The sequence below is a fragment of the Fusarium fujikuroi genome, chromosome FFUJ_chr01 (assembly GCF_900079805.1).
Source record: "Fusarium fujikuroi IMI 58289 draft genome, chromosome FFUJ_chr01".
NCBI lineage: Eukaryota > Fungi > Ascomycota > Sordariomycetes > Hypocreales > Nectriaceae > Fusarium > Fusarium fujikuroi.
The window spans coordinates 2018656-2037531 of record NC_036622.1 but is presented as its reverse complement, the minus strand read 5'-3'; the positions used below and the strand labels follow the sequence as shown (position 1 = coordinate 2037531).

Sequence of the window (18876 nt, the reverse complement as noted above, 5' to 3'; positions counted from 1 at the left end):
CTAGGCGTGTCAAGCGCTCGGCCAAATGAAGCAACAATCAAGACTCCTCCAAAAGTGAACAAACGATTCACCCGACGAAACGACACCTCTTACACAGACGATCCTTCACGAAAAGAAAAAACAAAATTAGATTTTAGGGCGCCAAACTCTATAACCTTATGTATGATTCGTGCGCGCACTTCCTCACATGACCTGGCAGGTCTTCATTCGTTACCCCCAGCGCCTCTGAAGACTTCTCGCCCTGATATCAACAACTACGACCAACCACCTACTCCTCCAGGATGAGCGATCCTGCCAGCGAAATAGTCCACATCACTCAGGGCTACATACCACTATCCAAGGTTCTTACGCGACTCGCGCAATCGACTCACAATGCGCTCCAGGATCAGATTGCCGCACTGGCAAAGATGCCTTTGCCTGCTGCCGCCATGAATGGAAACTCGACGGTACCGAACAGCGACGTCGAAGACGGTTCTGGCGAAAACATTGCCAAGAAGACATCAATACTGAACTTTGCTATGAGGGAGCATCGGAAATGGGTTAAAGCGCTTGTGATTACAGAATGGAGTCGAAAGGCCGACATGGTTAGCAAGCTTATCGACCTGAGATTTCACCTCCAAGGGCAAGAGGTCTTGTTCTCCGGGGCCCTGGATGTTATGGGCCACGTCAAAAGGGATTTGACGTTTGCGAGAATGCCAAGTCCTGATCTGAAAACAGCCCTCCAAGTACTGTCAACTGGAGAGGCCGCTTGGATGCCTGATGTAGGTTTTGCGCATCGCGAGACAACGGCGACCAAGCTGACTTTGCTACTAGCTCTCCTACATCGAGCCACCCCCCCTAACACGACAGGAACAAGTTCAATGGATCAGCGATCTCGATACTCAACTATCATTGCGACTTAACCTAGAAGATTTCGACAAGATCCCATATCACTTCAGAAACTACGAAATCGATTCCGGCCGAGTAACATTCAAAGTTGCGGGAGAATTCGAGGTTGATCTCACAATCGCAGACGAAGATTTCGAGAAACAGTTTTGGTTCATCGACTTCCGGTTCGCTTTTGAACCAGCAGCATCCTCGATTCCCGACGGTCTAAAGAATTACCTAGAGGGGCAGGTAAATGATATCCTCAGCAAAGACGGACTGTTAGGCTGTTATCAATTCCTACACGAACTGGTCCTCACACATAAGCTCAACGAGCTCAAGAGACAAGCAAGTCAACTTAGCAGAGGTTCATGGACGGGAACCCTCAAGGTCGAGCCACTCAATCGAGCGTTGGCAATTCAATATTGGACTTCGCGCACACAGCTTGGTAGTCCGAAGAGTTGGATCTTAGTCGCCGTGAATAGCGGCCGGAAGCCCAATGGCCAACCTGATCCCAAGTCCTCAAGTCACTTGGTGGCGAAATGGTATCGAGACAATAAGGAGGTGAAGGACACGAACATCTCTTTCGACGCGGACAATTTATCAGCCGAGACCCTTCTGAAGACGGTTATTGGCCGGCATGTTGAATTCCTTTTGGGCAGCATACACAGCAGATTGCAAGCCTTCCCTCGTTTCCAAAATCGAGATGCTGCTATGATTTTGAACATCTCTCACGATGATCCCGCGACTTCATTCTTAAGTGTGCAGGTCGGTTACAAAGATAGCGCATCCCTGCTTGTGGAGCCAACAACTGGTGTTTTCGCTGTCAAGCCTCATTCGAAGTTCACCATCCAACATGAACATTTATTAAATAACGGAAAGAATCCGGCGGATGACGGCGCAGCTTGCTTGGAGAATGTGAGATGTGGAGTCATGGAAGATGAGCTTATTCGCCGCGGAAGTACGACAGGCTGGACTACCAAGAAGAGTCCTTTGAGCAAGGATGAGTTGAGATCTTTGACCAATACCCGCGAATGGACCAAAACGATTTGGCTTCAGAGAACTGGCTGGGACCCAAACTGGTTCGTCATGGTCATGCTGAGTCCGAGCGGGGATGCGTGGTGGCTTGTTGATGTGTAAGTTGGGATAAAGTACCAATAGTTGTGTTTGCAATGCACTAACATGTTTGACAGCAGCCGAAACGCAAATGGACAGTCGAATCGCTTGTCATCGAAGCTTCCTCTCAATAAGGGCTATCCTCATCTTGAAGATGAGTTCTGGAACAACCTAACCCTGTTCGCGACTGGCATGATTGCTCAGGCAGTGGACCAACACGAGCTTTATCGGCACAACATCAGGTTCCTATTGAAAGACACAAGAAATTGGTCTCTTCCCCAGCAGGTCCGACTCCCGACCCTCGAAATCTCTCTCTCAGACATCTTCCCATCCATGGTCCCCAACACGGCGGAGAAGAATAATGCAAAGGCTGCAAATGAGTCCAGCACTGGTCCAGAGACCTCTAGGCTTGGACCAGTTGCGCCAACTGCATCCACATCGGGCATTTCAACCAGGCAACCATGGGCCGACAATATCGTCTCAATCAGGTTTAAGGGTGTTGAGCCTGTCGACAAAGAAGCCTCTGGTGCAGGTGGCCCCATCTCAGATGTTGTTTTCATGTGTGTTTCCGATGCTATCATCAAGGTCAGCAAACCCGCCAAGTTCGCCATGCTCAAGGGCCACATGGTTGGTCGCGATGTCTCTTGGAAAGCACGTACGGGCGAATTTTGCTTACGAATGCGCTCAAATATCGGACGCTCTATCTTGGAGAACCTGAAGGCTCGGGTCAAAGCCGTGGATCGGTTTGTCAGCTTCTTTGAATCATTGGATAAGGCGAGGGGCTTTATAAAGGCCGAGTCAGTGAGTTTGAAGGAGGTGACTTTCTCCTATGGGCCTCCAGCATCGCAGGCGGTCGAGAACGCCGAAGCCTCGCGTCTCTGGAGAGTGGCACTGGATCTCTCCAACAATGATATTGACATCCAGGTGCAGGAGACTAATCCTCACCTTCCAGTCACTGATTTGATGCAAAAGCTTGTCAATGGTGCTAATGGTATTGGGGCTCTTATGGACTGGCTCCCTGTGTCCCTACCAACCATGGAAGCTTTCAAGAAGATCAGGGAGGCATGGTCCGACATCGAAGCCCATCGCCATGGACGGTTCAAGTTTGTAATGAACTCAACGGATGAGATGTCATTTGAGTACCTCCTTGCCGGCACTGGCCCTGGAAACCAACAGGTACAGCGCAGCATCACATTCCTCGGCCAGATCAAGCAGCGTCGAGGTGAGCCGTGGTGGCATATCGAGCGGAAGATTCCCTCTAGCGGCTTGCCTTCTTCCAACGATGAATTTTCCGCAGCACTCAAGCCTGTTTGGGATGGGAAGGGGGATGACTGGCGTGGTCTTGTCACTGGAGCAGCAGGCCGACCCGAGAATGGCATCATTGGCCTTCTTCTAGCCATCGACGAAGCTATCCGGCCACTGGCTGGCTCGACTTTCCAAAACAACCCAGAGGTGGTCATCTTGGAGTAAAACAATCACACTGCACATATTATGACGAGCTTAATTTCCATCAACCATGGTGTTGGGCGGGCTTCTTTTTTATTATCATCATTAGACGAGCGGCGAACTGGAGGGTTTAAAACAAAGCGGATGAGTGTTTTTGCGATAGCTTAATGATACCTCTATATGAACACCGAATACCATTATATTGACTACGGTTCAAGCCAACAAAACTGCTGTTTGGGTAGATGATATTGTAAATGATTTGACGTGCTATTGCATCTCGCTTAACCTATATCTTTCTATTGCCCATCAAGTAATAACACAGCTTTTTGTCCCAATATGCATTCACCTTTCCGTTCTAAAACACCTCTGGCCTTGGCCCATCACCAAAGTATATACATGCACTATTCCCCGCTACTTAAAATGGCGTACAGGGATATGTGAAGTCGCAACGACAGAAAATTGCTGAATGTCGTTAAGATACTCCAAGCCCGTGGCTTCAAGACCCTCCTTTGCCGCCGTGGCAGCATCATAGCCGGCGCGCAGGCTAGCAATAGCACCAATGCGAGTGAAGGAACCACCAGCGACAGCAAGACGCCCGCCAAAGTTATGTGTTAACTCGGTGTGCGCAGCCCTCAGGCGATCTTGGTGGCCAACGTAGTGCTGAGGGATGCACTCTCTGGCAAAATTGGCTGTGGCATAAGCTGGAGCATCGCGCGGGATGCCGAGATGACGCTCGAGCAGATTGCGAGCTTGGAGAATGGCCTCTTCCTCAGTTGGGGGGGTAACATCAGGACGATCGTAGTAGTGGCCGCCCATGAGGACGAAGAGCTTGGTACCAGCAGGCTCATCCTTTGAGCGAGTCTGAACGTCAGAATCAAAAAAGACACCGAGAGCGTGCTCAGGGTTAAGCTCAGGGGCCACGGAGTTGGGGATGAGATAGCCGAAACCGGGAGGCTTCAAATTTTCTCGTGGGAACCAGATGTTGACAGTCATGACAGAGACGGAATGTGCTGTTGAGAGCGAAGGGAGTTTGTCTCCTGTGAGACGAGCAATATCTTGTGCAGATAGCGTTGAGATGACCTTATCGTATACCTTGGAGTTGTGCTCGGACTTGTTCTTGGCGTTGGAACTGGTAACCTGACATGTGCTGTTAGGAACGTCGACCAGGCCACAAGGGGAAGATATCTTACATGAACTTGCTGGTTAGTTTTATTGTGAACGACATCTTGCACGGCCTCGCCGGTTTTTATGGTGACATTCGGTTGCTCCCGTAGGGCAGTAGATAGAGCTTGCGGCAGCGACTCCATGCCCTTGTCACCAAAGTCCACCAGCGCACTCCTTGGCTCCAGGGCCATCTTCTGAATCTGCTTGTCCTGGCCTAGAGTTTCGAGGAGAGTCTGCTCAGCCACAGGCATAGGGCGCGCCGACAGGCCGGGGTTTGGCAGGTACCAGCCCCAATACACACGATCCAGAACACTGCGAGCGCTCAGTTTGTCGATATCACCGCCATAGATACCATGCATCATGGCTGAAGCCAAGGTACCTACGCCCTTTCGACTGTTGCTCACGGCGTAGAGCCATTCAGATACCGAGTAGTCCTTGGAAGGGAGAGTTCTCTTGCGCAAAGAGTTGATGCCCAGTCCAAGACTGGCACCGATGCTCTCAAGGTAGAGCGGCTCACGGAAGATATCAAAGATACTAACATTGGGAGGCATGGGAACGAGATGGTCTGGGTAGTAGATATATCGTGGCTGTTGCCTCGGGGAGTTGACAACGAGTCCAAGATCGAGAGCCTAGAGTGTGGCATGTTAACGGAGTGCGCTTTTGGTGCTGCAGCAAATGTTCTTACCAGATCGTAGAGAACAAGGTCATCGAAGCGAAATGTGTTGCCAGCTAGAGAAGACAACGACCGAGCACCGCGCTCAAAAGATACGGTACCGCTCTTCCCCTCAACATCGACGGGTACTCTATCTGTCTTGATCCATCCTCCCAATCTGTCACTCGATTCGTATAATGTAATCTTGGCCGTCGAGGGGAGTTTCTTTGCGAGGTAGTATGCCGCCGTGAGACCCGTCAATCCACCTCCCAAGACTGCGATATTCGCGTCCTTCGCCTGCGACACAAATGTCCGTCCATTGTTGAAGAACTGCGTGTAATTGCGCGCGACAATGGGTCGTCGCCGAGTCAGTGCCGAGCTTGTGCTGAGGCTCCGGATGGCATCAAGACGTCGGAGGGGCAGTGGGAGGTGAGGTTTCGCTGGTGAGCCCAGGAGAGCTACAGCCGTAGATTCTGCTCGACGGCGACTCATTGCTAGAGATCAATTGATCATGGCCGAGGTGCTGAGTATGTATGAGTGTATGTTACGAGAAAGAGGAAGATCGAAAGATGGTGGAGTGTTGAACCAAGGGTTCCGCGCCATAAGCCGGCATTCTTCCGTGTGCGTCATCATCAGGGCACCGCGGAGAAAGGACTACCTTACCTACCAATATCATAGGTACCTACATACTACAAGGCAGGTTGAGGTTAAGGTAATTCTAGATGTTTGAATCCATTTGCAAAATTCTTCTTTGGCGAAGCACGGGATTACAATATCACAAGTGGTTGGGAACAGTCATCGTAGTAGCCATGAAACCCGTCGTTTTCATTCTCCCCATCGCGCATACCGCTTTGAAGCATCATGATGCGCAATCTACTGGCCTCTTTTTGCTTCTTGGCCTCTATGTATAAGATAGTAAACAAGATGGCTTGGGCTGCTTCAAAATACAACCAAGTAATACCAAACCCCCAAACGCCCTTCCATGCTCTGCCACATCGGCCACAGACATTACAAAGTAACCGTAAAAGTACATGTCCTTCGTTCACAGCTTTTCTGTTCATCAAGGCCGCATATTTCCCGTCCCTGGGCTTCTAGGGACTTTGACCATGGGTATCGTGATCTCTTTTCGACCAATCTATCTCCCTTTTCCTCCTCTCATTCTCATTTAACCAATGACATCAGTCTCCTGCTTAACATCGGTTTCCTCCCCCTTGATGAGCTCTTCAGGAGCTTGGTCATCCACAAACTTTCTCTCACTGGGGTGCTCTGTGCTTTCACCAGCGGTCCAGACCTTGTCCTTAAAGCCACCTTGCTGACCTTCCTCGTGCGCAAAAGCGCAGCTCGGGTTGAGGCAAGGGTTGAACCTGCACTTGGTCTTGACGTGAGTGAATTTGCAGTCGGCATTTGTGCAGCCAGCGCCGTTTCGACAAAGAGGCATTGATGGGTGCTTGAAAGGGCACTGAGGATTTTGGCAGTTGGGGAAGAACTTGCAGTCTAGTTCGCTCTGGTGGGCTAGACGGGCCGCTGGTGAAGGATGCCGCGCGACGCATTTTCGGTTCTTGCACGCAGCTCCGAAACTACAGTTATCGTTTACATCGACCGATGTTCCCTGAGGGGCGGCGGGTGACTGGTGGGCAAACTTGCAGTCCTTGTTGGTACATCTCAAGTTGTACTTGCAAACCGTCTCGTCCGGGTTCAGTTGCTCACGTTTCTCACCGGACATGTCGACATCCTCGCCCTCGCCCTCGAAACCAGCATTATTGCCGCTCTGTCGGTCGTTGAAACCCTTGCGGTAGTTACCTCTGCCGGGGTGTTGCGTTCGGTCAAATAGAGACTTTCCTCCACGGCGTTGATGTCCATATGGACCCTGAAATCCACCACCACTCATGATCTGTTGCATTTGAAGCATCATCTGGCTCTGTTGTTCCAGAATAGCGGCGAACTCGGCCGAGTTAGGCTGGCCACCTTGCATCATCCACTGCGCCTGAGGACCGCCAGCAGCCATGTTAGCGAGACCAGCCTGAAGGTTAGCAGTGCGGTTATTGTGTCGCCCAATTCCACCCCGGCCTGTTCTGGGCCCATTTGGCGGTGTACGGCCATGAGTGTTGATACGTTCGCTTCCTGTTTGGCCTCTAACACGGTGAAGTGCAGAATCGCCAGCTCGGTCCATGGCTTTGTTCATCTGTCCGAACATGCGCTTATCACGTCCCCCGCGCTGGTTACCGTTTCGCATTGAGCGTGGGCCGGTAGGTCTAGTAGAAGTCAGTGATTTGGTGATACGAGGTAATATGATGGGGTTGGCATACGCATTCAATTCTGACACATCACCAGCATTCATGTCTGTATCCACATCGCCTTCTGTTGTCGCGTCTTGACTTGTACCAGGTGCTGCATTGCCCCCGCCGTTGAACTGAGCATTTAGAGCATCGATCTGTTCAAAGAGCCACTGAGAGAAGTTGCGAGTGCTGGGGTCGTCCGAGCCAAGGCCAAGTAGATCTCCCGAGAGTTCAGCGGCGATTTCGTCCTGAGACTTCCCGTTCACAAGCATGAGTATAATATACTCTGCTAGGGCGGAGTCATCGGCACCGCCAGTTCCCCATCCAACCTCGACGAGTTTGGGCTGGATGGCGGCATTGAGAGCCTCGGCCAGGGGCGTGTTGAGGCTGACTTCGACGGGCATGATGAATGAGTGCGCAGTCGTAGTCGGGGTGGGGTGAGTAGTTTAGGTGGTGAGGTTGAGGTGAGTTTTGGTGGCGGAAGAATTCGCCGTGAAGTTGGATCGGAGGCGAAGCTTTGAGTCAGGGACGCGTCTTTTGGAATAGGTAGAGTAAAATAAATCGCGTCGCGTGAGCTAGTTCCTGGTCGCAATGCAGTAAAGAGCGCAGACGTCGAGTCGCTAGATGAGGGGTGATCTGGTGATGTTGCGACGTCGTACGAATCAGCAATGGAGCGAGGTTTTGGTTGATTCAAGATAGAGATGAAGTTGGCAAAGGTCTGCTCAAGGGACGCAGAAGTCGTCAAGAATGGGTCCGGGCCAGTGGAGTCACGTGATGGGGCCGATCAGTCATTGTTCCGTGGTTCATGCAAGTGTGACTTTGTTCTCTTTGTAATAAATTTAGCACAACTGACAGCCTTCCAGTTGTCCATTCACTGATGAGCTGTCGCAGTGAACAGTGCTACTGTTTGGACTGTTGTCTATTGCTAAGCAAGCAAAGAGGCTCTTTCATTCACGAACAGGAAAAAAAAAAGATGATACGCTCACTATCTATCACGAACCAGAAGCTTCGGTGGCCAACGAATAAGAAGTACATGCGATTAGTCATGCCTTTGTGGCATTTGCAATAAAACTCTCTTTATTGTATTTTATAAACATCAACTGTTGGCTTTTACACGGAAATGTTGGTTGTTGTTCGGACGCTAGGATATACTTCTTTCTTCCCTCCTCCATGAAGACGAAGCTATTTATGGAATCATTATGAACATATCTCTTTGCTCAGTCATCTGAGAGTATCTAAAGATGACGTTTTGTTTCATTGTACTAGGTACCTAGGTACCTAGGTACTCAAGCTTGTTTCCTCGTAGACTGAGAACATGCCCTGGTATCCAATTCCTTGGATAGGTAACTAGGTAACTAGCGAGGTTTTGGGGCTAAAGAACGGTGCTGGCTAGCAGTTTAGATGTCGATGTCAACGTCAACGTCCATTACCACCCAAGGTTACATTTCTCCTCTTTCCAAGTTCATCAATTGCTTTGTTACATGTAGTTTTTGGATGTCTTGATTGATGTCAGGTGGTAGCTTTTGGAGCTTTCCCTGGGCGAGTCTACCAGTCTAGGAACTAACACAGCCTGCCAACCCCAAGGTTAGTAGGTAGTATGGAGGTAAATTGGAGGGGTTGGAGATGGCTGAGACATGGGACATGTCGCCACCCATATGTACCTACGACTCAAGGAAAGTATTTGAAGCCCGCCTACGGAGTACATACATAGTCGGTATACGGAGTACACGTAGTCAAGATATCGTCTGGTGTTATCAAGTATTGTTTCTAGCAATTTTTCTTACATAGTAATAGTAGCTTAGCAGCTTGCTACGTGAACGAGAATATACGACAGCAACAAGCTTACTGCATCGAGAGCCCCATCTAACCAGGAAGATGCAGAGCATCAATCATGCTAACTATGGGTCGTCAAAACCTGAGATTCCAGACCACAATCATCTCTCTGCAGACGCAGTGTGAGGAGCTGATGTAACATGAAGCTTGAGCTGCAGCAAAGAACCAGCCTCGTCCCCTCTCTACGAATCAAGCTGCCATAGTTCCCCTGGTGCTGAGGGGCTGTACCACTGCCGCTACTTGCTGACTGGTTCTCATCTATCTCACTACGTATCCTCATCCTGATCCTTTTCATTGTCGGGCTCAGCCCTGCTACTGTCGCAAATATAGCAACTGGCTGGCCATCGAGTCAATCATATGCGGGCATTATTGTCTCACCACTGCAAGCCCCTCAAGTGCCGTGTCCTAAGGCCCTAAGGTAGATAGTCGACTACCTTACGGCAGCTACTCTACTGACCGGAACTCGGCTGGGGGTTGCAACGCGTGTTGAAGATCCCACTTACCCAACCTTGCCTTTGACGTATTGAATCGAATCCTTGAAACCAATCCATCCATTCCTGTCTCCGACCGTTGGATACACCATCAGTTAACTTACTGGCTTCTTTTTTCTCTCTGGTGCAGCCAGCACAAAAGGCCACAGCCAAACCATCTGCAAACAGCAACCGCTGGAAATCTCGGGTGGTAGTGTAACGTAACGTTGCGCGCACTTCAAGGTTGTCTGTCATACCCTTCCTCACCTCTCCTCCCTGCAGCTCCAGCTCCAGCTACTGTACTGTAGGCCCTGGACGGATAGCAACATCGAGCTATCGGATTGGATTGGATTGGATTAGCAGTGCAGTTACCTGCAGCCGCATGTATATCGAAAACAAGCTCGACGCCATCCCATCGAATCAGCCTTTGTCGGGAGATAAATAATTCAACCCCGCCCAGCCAACCCAGCTCCAGCCAGGCTAGGGATCACCACTCACTACCTTTATACCAGACGAGGCGGAGCTGGGGGATCATCGCCAGTCTTATTAAACGGGGCCTGGCGCTTAAAATCCTCCGTACTATTCATATCCACCCAAAATCATACATCCCTTTCTTTATACGGTACATAAGCACTTGTCCTCTCACCCAATTCACATCTTTACTCTGTACCTCTCATTTCTCATCGTACAATTAAAAAAAAAAACATCGGCGATATGTGGTCCAAGGCCAAGGCTCTCCTGGCCATCGCCGCCTTCGCCCTCACTCCCGTCGACGCTATATGGCCAGTGCCCAAGAAGATCTCAACGGGAGACAAGGTGCTCTTCATCGATCAAAGCATCGATATCACCTACAATGGAGACTTTGTATGCTGGACACCCCCTGGTTCTGTTTTTGATTCCTGTAACCACTCCGCGCAACTTGATACTGAGACCTTGCTTGAAAAACAGATGCCCTACACTTACAACTACCAGCCTGATGCCGGTTCCAAGTTCAGCAGCAAGCAGATCGTTCAGGCCGGTGTGTCACGTGCTCTTCAGGCCATCTTCAACGACAACTTTGTGCCATGGAAGCTTCGTGAGCGCAACTCGGATTTTGAGCCGGATCTGCAGAAGAAGCAGTGGGTGAAGTCACTCAAGATTGTCCAAACCGAGGAGGATGACAAGAGCACTTTCAAACCTCTCGCTGGCGAGGTTGATGAGTCGTATTCGCTCACACTTTCTGAAAAGGGTGAGGCTTCTATCAAGGCCAAGTCGTCCACGGGTATTCTGCACGGACTCGAGACATTCTTGCAGCTCTTCTTCAAGCACAGCTCCGGCACTTCATGGTACACGCCGCACGCGCCTGTCACCATCCAGGATTCGCCCGAGTATCCCTATCGCGGTATTCTGCTTGACGTTGCCCGTAGTTTCTTCGAGGTTGAACACATTAAGCGCACCATCGATGCCATGTCCTGGAGCAAGCTGAATCGCCTTCACCTTCACATAACTGACTCGCAGTCTTGGCCTCTTGAAATTCCCGCTCTGCCCAAGCTGGCAGAGAAGGGAGCATACCGTAAAGGTCTCACCTACTCTCCCGAGGACTTGGCCGGAATTTACGAGTATGGTATCCACCGTGGAGTCGAGGTGATCATGGAGATTGACATGCCTGGCCACATTGGCGTGGTTGAGCTTGCGTACAAGGATCTCATTGTTGCATATAACGAGAAGCCATACCAGTGGTGGTGTAAGGAACCGCCCTGTGGTGCGTTCCGGATGAACAGTACTGACGTATATGACTTCCTCGACACCTTGTTTGAGGATCTCTTCCCTCGCATCTCACCATACAGCGCATATTTCCATGCTGGCGGCGATGAGCTCAACCACAACGACTCCATGCTCGACCCGGGTGTGCGCTCCAACAAGACTGAAGTTCTGGCACCTCTCTTGCAGAAGTTTGTCGATTACACTCACGGCAAGATTCGTGACGCTGGTTTGACTCCGTTTGTTTGGGAGGAGATGATTACTGAGTGGAATATGACACTCGGCAAGGATGTTGTGATTCAGTCGTGGCTCGGCAACGGCGCTGTCAAGGCCATGGCTGAGGCTGGTCACAAGGTCATTGACAGCGATTATAACTTCTGGGTGAGCGATAATTCAGTATCCTTGAAAACGTGACTTTTGCTGACTGATAACCGAAGTATCTTGATTGTGGTCGTGGACAATGGCTCAACTTTGATAATGGCGAAGCTTTCAAGACCTACTACCCGTTCAACGACTGGTGCGGCCCCACCAAGAGCTGGCGGCTCATCTACTCACACGACCCTCGTGCCGGTCTGTCTGAGGAGGCTGCCAAGCTTGTCCTTGGCGGTGAGGCGGCGGTATGGACAGAAACCATCGACAGCGTCAACCTTGACACTATTGTCTGGCCCCGCGCCGCTGTTATGGGCGAGGTTCTCTGGTCAGGCCGAACCGACGCCTCAGGTCAGAACAGATCGCAGTACGACGCTGCACCTCGACTGGCTGAGCTGCGCGAGCGCATGGTAGCTCGTGGTGTAAGTGCCTCGCCAATCCAGATGCCGTTCTGCACACAGGGCAATGCTACCGAGTGCGCACAGTTTGAAGGATAAGGAAGCGGGCGATGTCATTCATGACTTTCCTTGTATATAGTTTGACGAAACAACAATTAACAGAATCTTGCCGTACCCTCTTGCACTGAATCCTGAAACGGAGCCGGAAGGAATGCGGGGCCGAAGTATCGGCACGGTGGGCGGAGCATGCCGGCTGCGAAAGAAGGCTTTGTGGGGCATGAAACTGAAGATGAAGTCGAAGCGGAAGTCGAAGCGGACGCGATTGTTACTCCGCATGATCCGCTCTTGTTTTATCGGTTCACCGCGGGCGCCGTATGGGTTGCGTACTGACATCTCGAGGCATCTACGCTAAGTCTTGATCGTCACTAGAGCCGTAAAACCTCGGTATGTGAAGGAATCCGGGGATGAGTAGGGCAATAGATGATTGGCCGAGGAAAGACAACCAATGGTCTGGAGTGTACGGATACTCCGTACTGTATGATGGGTTAGCAATCGCATTCGTGAGCGTTCATTCGTTGGACCATTTCTCTTTGGCGGATGTGGATATGGGCTTGTGCTCTGTAGATCAGGTTGCCGAATCGGGTATCCTGATCGTTGAGTTCATCCCCGCCGGTGTTAGAACCGAGAACGGGTTTCCACTCCGACCTCGCGTTTTATTTAGCTTTTTAAGAACGAAAGTAAATCTTGAGATGAGATGAGAGCGGAGTTTGCGAAATCTGGGGAAGCTGCTATAAGTCATTATGCTTCTGGCCAACCTTGAATCTCATCGGTTTGGCTTGCGAGACCATTCACAGCCAAGACAAGGCTAATGGGTCAAGGAACAACAACACCAACGGATTGAAAAGCAACAACTAGGGGAATCCAGTACCGGTATTATCCCATCGCTGATTTGAAACATCAATTACCCCGCCATATCATGCAAAGCGAAAAACCCTCCTCCCCACCATACAGAGGTCATGCATATGAAAATCCCCTTTCCATCACTGACATCGCCTCGGTAGGAAGCCAGGTGTTTCGTTAATACCATACCGCTTCAAGAAAGAGATTGTAAAAGTGACGTCTTGTCTTGCATTTTGCCCATCATAAGTCCTCGGGCACGGAGACTCGGTTATCATGGCACTTCCGTTCCTCCAACAGTTGCTGTGCTACGAGACTAGCCTATCTAAGATGTAGAGCATGGGCAGGGAGTTATATTTATAAGCTTCTAGATCCGTAACTAACGGCGGTTGAGGCCAGTGGGTTCTGCATCATCTATCTAGTCTTCGTCCGTGCTCTTGATGCTCGGATAGATCCAACCACACATGACTAGAAGCGCTACCCACACTCTATAATTGCTTGAACCCCAGGATACTATTTCTGCCAGGCAAACTTTAGCTTGTTGAGTTTGACTTTCTACTACTTATAAACTGGTAGATCTCTTCAATCTTTCAGCATGGGTGTCGTAGAAGCTCTTCTGGAGCAAATCTCCGTCAAGACCACATTCATCGTCCTCTTCATCGCCTACGGAGTCTATTCTATCATCTGTCGCATTGACGAACACCGAAGAATCAGACGCCTCGGTCGCTATGGACCTCAACTGAAAACATATGCTCCTTGGAGTAAGTCGAATCCCACCCTTGCATGTTGAGTCCATTCACATTTACCCCTTCCAGGCCTTGATCTCGTCGTGAGATTCGTCAGATCTACAGTCAAGCACAACAACCTGGCATCCTGGAGAGATGGTATCTTTGGGCCCTTGAACTCATGGACGGCTGAGGCTCGCCTTCTTGGTGTTCGAACAATTTTCACCGCCGACCCAGCGAACCTCAAAGCCATATTGGCAACCCAGTTCGTCGACTACGGCAAAGGACAGCCATTCCACGCAGAATGGAAGGACTTTCTCGGTGATAGTATCTTCACTACTGATGGCCCTTCCTGGCATGCTAGTCGGCAGCTCATCAGGCCTCAATTTACAAGGGACCGTGTGAGTGACTTGCACTGCTTCGAGGCCCATATGCAGACTCTTTTCAAGGCCATTGCGAACCGAGGACCACTTCAAGGCGAGGGCCAACTTGTCGATATGAACAATACAGATGGAAAGGTCTTGGACATCAGTGATTTATTCTTCCGCTATACTCTCGACGTGGCTACTGAGTTTCTTCTCGGGTGGGATGTCAAGTCTCTCACGTGAGTAACCAACCAACAAGTAATATGATATGATATGGATCATTCACTGACATATACAACCCAGTACGCCAAAGCAAGAATTTGCAGAAGCCTTCAATGAAGTCCAGCACATTCAAAACATCATCGCTCGTGTCGGAAAACTTCGCCATATTATCCCCAAGTATCGTTTCTGGCGCGGTCTCAACACGGTCAACCACTTCATCAACTTCTACATTGAACGTGCACTCCGTCTAAGCCCCGAAGAGTTGGCTTCCAAGACGAAGGACGATCACAGCTATACGTTTCTGCATGCACTCGCTGGCTTTACACGGGACCGAACAGTCCTCCGTGATCAGATAATCGCTGTTCTGCTTGCGGGGCGAGATACCACTGCTGCGACGCTATCGTGGACTCTCTATGAACTTGGTAGATATCCTAATGCTGTGAGAAAGTTGCGCGCTGAGATCATTTCCACACTTGGAACTGAGCGCACGCCAACATACGAGGATCTCAAGAGTATGAGTTATCTCAAGGCTGTTCTCAACGAAACTCTTCGTCTATACCCGGCTGTTCCTTTCAACGTTCGTCTTGCTCTCAAGGACACGACCCTTCCTCGAGGCGGCGGTCCAGATGGTTCTGAGCCGCTCCCCGTTCTGAAGGACTCGCCAGTTGCATATTCCACCCTCGTCATGCAGAGACGTTCGGATCTGTATCCTCCTATCAGCGATACATTTGCTGATCCTCAGATCTTCAGCCCCGAGAGATGGGCCCACTGGCATCCCAAGCCCCATGATTACATCCCTTTCAACGCTGGTCCCAGAATCTGCATCGGTCAGCAGTTTGCTTTGACGGAGATGAGCTATGTTCTGGTTCGCCTGTTCCAGAAATTTGATCGTGTGGAGAGTCAGATGAAGGACGTTGATGGAGGCGAGCCGCTCCTCAAAGCAGACATTGTCTTGTCACCAGGCCAGGGAGTCAAGGTTGCATTCTGGGAAGCCCAGGATTAGTCTTTTGGTGCTATGTGAATAATGATGATTGCGTGGATGATGCACAAATTTGATATGCACGATATCGAGATGTTCGTACTTATAACTCTTTTCCCCCAAAACAGACTGGCTTATGTGTTCTTAACTGTCTTAATCTTCAAACTTGTCCCTGCTTCCAGCAACTGATTGCCAAGACAAAGTCTACTTCCTACCAAAGCTATCCCTCACAGCCTTCCCGAATCTTTCAATGGCCTTGTTCATATTCTCAGGCGTTGCAGATGCATACGTCGCTCTGAAGAAGAGTCCCGGTGGTGCCTTGTCCTTCTCAGTCAAGAACCACGAGCCCCGGGCGATAAGAACACCATTCTCGATACAGGAGTTGAAAATCTCTTCTTCGATATCGACGATGCTTCGCTTTCCTGCTTCAGGATGCTTTTTATGATCAATATTAATCCACATCTTGCAGAGTTAGTCGACGGTTTCCATATGGATCGGTGCGGTGCACTTACAAACATGCCAGCGACAGGGGGGGTCCAACTAGCAAGATCACTAGGTAGGTGATCTTCGCAAGCGGCCAGAAGAGCATTGCGCTTCTTTGTATACTCCAGTCGCAAATTCATCAGCCATCGTAAGTAACCCTCGTGTCCCCATGTCTCATCAAGCAACTTATACAGAATGACCTGGGAGAAGCCACTGGGGCCCTGGCTTGCGACTTCAGCGTGTCGGATATACCTCTCAACAATTTGTTCCGACGCTGTTATCCAGCCAAGACGGGAGCCTGGCACGAGAACCTTTGAGAAGGAGTCCATACGCATAACTCGTCCGTCAATATCGATGCTTAGAAGTGACGGAATGAGAGACGATACAAACTCCTCCACCGTCTCTGGTGGTGGCACTTCTGGCTGGTCGCGACCTGTGTAGGGTTGCATCTGGAGGAAGTAGTATGGTTCATCTTCGATGATGTATAGATCGTGCTTTTGTGCGACGGCATAGACGGCCTTTCGTCTCTCGGCTCCTTGTGTTGCGCCTGTGGGATTCTGTCCTGAAGGGACAGTATACAACACATGGGGCTTCCTCGAACCTCGTTCCTTAGCATCCCAGTTTGACAAGAGCTCATCCATAGCCTCGGGGACGAGGCCCTCTTCGTCGATCGCCACGCCAAATGCCTTCACACCAAGAGGACCAACTGTTTCCAGGGCGGTCGAGAAGCTGAAATCCTCAGTGAGTATTGAGTCGCCACGATCCTTGTCACAGAACATCCGTAGCGCCTCTTCTAATGCTCCAGTGCTGCCGATTGTCTGGCAAACTTTCCAGTCTGCATAGGGAGGGTTATACACAATCTCAGTGTGTTCAGTCAAGTATCTCATCATCTGCGGGGATCCCGTGGCTTGGCCGTAGTTGCAAGCGATGGACAAGTCATAAGTGCCTCCGCGATCTCTCACGTCATATTTTCCAATTGTTACAGTCTGACCCGATTCTTCAGTCTCTTTCTCGGAGAACTTTGGTGCGACGGGAACCTTGAAACCGAGTTCAGCGATAGGGAAAACTTCACTGGACGGCAGGCCACCGCCCAGTGAGATAAGGCCAGGTTTCTTCATGTAGCGAGCTGCTTGCTTGAGAGTGCATGGTTCTCGCACCCTACTCTCGTGGCTCAAATGGTCTGTAGACATATGTAAGCTATAATTATGAAATCCGAGGTGTTCTCTTAGCACTTACTATCCCATCGCTTGGACTTGGGTAGTCCAGTAGTCTATTATTGCAGTGAGTTTCAGAACAATTGTCACCCCAACTCCCAAACTCACCGGTCCCTTGAACATGTCACTATCTGAAGCAGCAGCAACTCCAGCCACGAGTTTTCCCGCTTTCAGCCGTCTCTCCTTCACGGCATCGATAGCGGAGAGCTGCTGAGAGGTATCATAATGCGCTGGACGGGCAGCCGGGGCAGCCTCGGCGCTTGACAGGCATCGCGATGTGGTATGAAGTGACCGACCATGTCGAACCAATGGCCCAAAACGCGATCCTCTCACAGCTGGGAGCATCATGGAGGTGTGTGAAGGTATGAGATGTTGTGCACCGTGTAAGTGGAGCAGACTGAGGGGTTCGTGGAGGGGCCAAGGAGGAAGGGGGGGTTTAAAGATTTAGCAAGATGTTGAAGATAGAAACTCGTTACTCGGAATTCATAAAGAACAGAGACAGGAGGTTGTCAAAATACAAAAGGGTGTCTTATTAATCACCTTCGGAGCCGGGAGATGCACCAAACGTCGCCGGTGCCGGGCTTCTCAGTCTCCGCCCGATCTTAGCCGGCTGTATCCCAGATACCCTACACCGGAGCTCCGGGCAAGGGAGCGGGGTTGTGTCATTGACGCCTCACGAGGTCAGAACTCTTTATTCAATTAGTTATCTATTACGTACGCTTGGTCTGTGTATTCCGCTGTGCTACGTTGCGCGTGACCATGGTCAAGGAGCGGTGGCCACTTGTTGCTTGAGCCGTCATACCAAATAATCGCTACGATATCGGCACTTGACCACGCCCTTTGAATTGTCACCTACGCCCAGTTGCCTAGTGTCATTCCTAGCGGGCTTATCTCACGCCTTCAATCATAACGAGATAGACTACCCCGGAATGATAAGAGAATGTATCCTCTTTGGGCCTATGGCCAAACAAACCCCCCCACGAACGATGCCGCAGCTCTGTCATTGCATAGAAAACGATAACGAAATCTTACATACCTAGGAAGAGTGGAAGAGTAGACCATCATCCAACAAAATTGCAGGAAACTCCAAAAGATTCAACCAAGGCTCAGAAATAGGTAGGTGTATCATATATCTAGTTCACCATTGTCGCAGGCTCTTATCTTTGTCTGGGCAACATAATCCCTAGTGGGCTTTACACAACCATAATGCAAAGGTTAACCCGAATGTTTAAGACTCCTCTCTGGGCAGTTAACATACCCTTTTCCATCACAATCTCAGACTCAGACTCAACTTATTCATTCAGTCGTGGCTGAATATGCAGGCATATAGCGCTTGCAACCATAGCCAAACATGTCGCCCAAGATACATGAACCAGCATGATATAGTCGAAGCCTGCACCAGTACATTTTCCTACCAGCATGCCGAATGATACGCAGGCTGCAAAGATGGGGGACATGTTAGGATCCCGAAGGCGTCGCCGATGAAGAAATGAAGCAACCGAACAACCGTAGATGATACAGGCTGTGAGCACTTGCCACTGAGAAAGCCTGATCAGCGATTCGGAGCGCGCTGTCTGCGGCCAGGTCTTACACCAACCAAGACGTCAGTTTCTATCTCCCGAAAGCAACATGTGCAGCAGATTCAAACTCCCCCATGAGATTG

The 18876-nt window shown here is 50.3% G+C and overlaps 6 protein-coding genes; 3 read left to right on the top strand and 3 right to left on the bottom strand.

The window, feature by feature from the left end:
* Positions 1 to 281: 281 nt before the first annotated feature.
* On the top strand, positions 282 to 3450 carry FFUJ_01476 (related to RNA polymerase II mediator complex protein pmc1; the record flags this gene model as incomplete). XM_023578284.1 has 3 exons in its annotated part: positions 282 to 761; positions 814 to 2000; positions 2058 to 3450. The coding sequence occupies 3 exons, from the start codon at positions 282 to 284 to the stop codon at positions 3448 to 3450; spliced, it is 3060 nt and encodes a 1019-aa protein (XP_023424096.1).
* A 387-nt stretch (positions 3451 to 3837) lies between these two features.
* On the bottom strand, positions 3838 to 5734 carry FFUJ_01477 (related to HEM14-protoporphyrinogen oxidase, mitochondrial; the record flags this gene model as incomplete). XM_023578273.1 has 3 exons in its annotated part: positions 3838 to 4563; positions 4617 to 5219; positions 5276 to 5734. The coding sequence occupies 3 exons, from the start codon at positions 5732 to 5734 to the stop codon at positions 3838 to 3840; spliced, it is 1788 nt and encodes a 595-aa protein (XP_023424095.1).
* A 673-nt stretch (positions 5735 to 6407) lies between these two features.
* On the bottom strand, positions 6408 to 7922 carry FFUJ_01478 (related to nuclear poly(A)-binding protein; the record flags this gene model as incomplete). The annotated part of the gene is made up of 1 exon (XM_023578262.1): positions 6408 to 7922. The coding sequence occupies one exon, from the start codon at positions 7920 to 7922 to the stop codon at positions 6408 to 6410; it is 1515 nt and encodes a 504-aa protein (XP_023424094.1).
* A 2613-nt stretch (positions 7923 to 10535) lies between these two features.
* FFUJ_01479 (related to beta-hexosaminidase precursor) lies at positions 10536 to 12427 on the top strand (the record flags this gene model as incomplete). XM_023578251.1 has 2 exons in its annotated part: positions 10536 to 11942; positions 11999 to 12427. The coding sequence occupies 2 exons, from the start codon at positions 10536 to 10538 to the stop codon at positions 12425 to 12427; spliced, it is 1836 nt and encodes a 611-aa protein (XP_023424093.1).
* A 1393-nt stretch (positions 12428 to 13820) lies between these two features.
* On the top strand, positions 13821 to 15540 carry FFUJ_01480 (related to n-alkane-inducible cytochrome P450; the record flags this gene model as incomplete). XM_023578240.1 has 3 exons in its annotated part: positions 13821 to 13986; positions 14041 to 14554; positions 14619 to 15540. 3 exons carry the CDS (start codon positions 13821 to 13823, stop codon positions 15538 to 15540), a joined length of 1602 nt encoding a protein of 533 aa, XP_023424092.1.
* A 180-nt stretch (positions 15541 to 15720) lies between these two features.
* Positions 15721 to 17558, bottom strand: FFUJ_01481 (related to ARO8-aromatic amino acid aminotransferase I; the record flags this gene model as incomplete). XM_023578229.1 has 4 exons in its annotated part: positions 15721 to 15978; positions 16029 to 17179; positions 17236 to 17269; positions 17322 to 17558. The coding sequence occupies 4 exons, from the start codon at positions 17556 to 17558 to the stop codon at positions 15721 to 15723; spliced, it is 1680 nt and encodes a 559-aa protein (XP_023424091.1).
* Positions 17559 to 18876: the final 1318 nt, after the last annotated feature.